The 1,676-nt window shown below is 45.2% G+C and overlaps 1 protein-coding gene across 1 annotated transcript; it reads left to right on the top strand.

Moving 5' to 3' along the window:
* Positions 1–261: 261 nt before the first annotated feature.
* On the top strand, positions 262–1,203 carry LOC133799845 (uncharacterized). The gene has a single exon (XM_062237837.1). It carries the CDS (start codon positions 262–264, stop codon positions 1,201–1,203), a length of 942 nt encoding a protein of 313 aa, XP_062093821.1.
* The last annotated feature ends 473 nt before the right edge of the window (positions 1,204–1,676 follow it).

Raw genomic sequence — 1,676 nt, 5'->3', positions numbered from 1 at the left:
CAGTAGTGGTTATTTTTAGTTTTTGGATTGGTTGTAACCTCTTGGAGACTGTTGGACCTTTATATTCTGCCCTTCTATTGTATTCCGTAAGTCTTTTGGTTAATGAAAATATGTTGGCTTATTTTGTCTCTTGGGTCTTGGACCGAATACCCTAACATGGTACCATAGAAATACACTTCTTTCTAAAACCCACTTTCAAGAAATTAAAAAAAATCCTAACCTTCTCTCAAGATCTCTTTCGTTTCTTCTTCGCCTTCTCTGATGGCTCGCTCAAGAGGACCCCAGACCAGAAGCTTGTCGGCGCCCTTTCCAGCTGCACCTCCGCTGCCCTCGTCTCCAGCTCCGACGACTGCTCATGTTCCTCTTCCTCTTCCCCAGTCGGCAGCCACTCCTCATGGTATGGCATCTTCTTCTCTCCCACCTAAAGGAGTTGGTCAGCCGCTACACTCATCCTCGACCCCCATCTACCATTCTCTCTCTTCACCGGCCATCAACTCGAGCTTCAATGCCACTATTGCCGGCGTCCATGGTGATAGGGGTGTCCATATTATTTCTACTTCAAATCAATGTCACCCTTCCCAACTTGATCGTATGTATCATTTGGGAACTAGAGACAACCCTAATTTTCTCATTGTCCCAAAACTCTTAACACGTCAAGAAAACTTTCAATCTTGGAAAAGAGCTGTCTCCATCTCCATTGCTGCCAAGAACAAAACCCCGTTCATTGATGGCTCTCTGTCCCGACCTCCTCCATCTGATCCGAACTTTAATTCTTGGGTGCAATGTAACAACATAGTCATGGCTTGGTTATTACAATCTGTCTCTCAAGAAATTGCTGCCATTATTATGTTTCAAGATTCAGCAAGATATATGTGGCATGATCTTCATGAGCGGTTCAATCAAGGAAATGGACCTAGAATTTTTCAACTTCAAACTTCGGTGCACAGCATCAAACAGGGAGATTCGGACGTCAACACCTACTTCACTCGGCTAAAGGCTCTGTGGGATGAGCTCAAAGAGTTTCAGCCTATAGTTCCATGTTCGTGTGGTTATACGTGTGGAGTTATTGAGAGACTCCTTGGGTATTACACTAGAGATCAGATTCTTCAATTCCTCATTGGCCTCAATGACTCTTATAATCCTATAAGGGCTCAGATTCTGCTCTATGATCCCCTTCCTCCTCTGTCCAGGTGTTCTCTATGATAGTTCAAGAAGAGCGTCAATGCTGCCTTGGTAACCCGACCTCTCTCATTGCTGCTGTTGCTGTCCCTAATCACTCCGCCAAGCCTCCTCTGTCAAGATCGAAGAAGCCGAGACCCTCATGCTCTCACAGTCTCAAGCCCGACCACTTTGTGGAAAAATGCTTCTTCCTTCACGGTTTTCCTCATGGGTATGGTGACAAACGACGTCAAGAGGAAGCATCCAACCCTTCGGTTCATCAAACTTCAGCTTCCCCTGGTGCTGCCCCTCTCTTGGGAAAACAACCTCTGTTTTCTCAAACTGAACTCAGTCAACAACTCATCACTCTACTAAGTCAGCAACTTCTCAACACGTCTTCAAGTGGTGATACTCAGCAGATTGCCTCTCAAATTTCTGGTAATCCTGTTGACTTCCACTCTATTTTATGGATTGTGGATAGTGGGGCAACTCACCATGTGTGTCACTCACTTCAGTAT

The sequence above is a fragment of the Humulus lupulus genome, chromosome 9 (genome assembly GCF_963169125.1).
Source record: "Humulus lupulus chromosome 9, drHumLupu1.1, whole genome shotgun sequence".
In the NCBI taxonomy this organism is placed as follows: domain Eukaryota; kingdom Viridiplantae; phylum Streptophyta; class Magnoliopsida; order Rosales; family Cannabaceae; genus Humulus; species Humulus lupulus.
The sequence above is the reverse complement of the archived record's forward strand: the minus strand, read 5'-3'. Positions and strand labels throughout refer to the sequence as shown.

Coding starts and splice junctions, on each gene's coding strand:
- LOC133799845 (XM_062237837.1), top strand. CDS start 262: ATGGCTCGCTCAAGAGGACCCCAGACCAGAAGCTTGTCGGCGCCCTTT.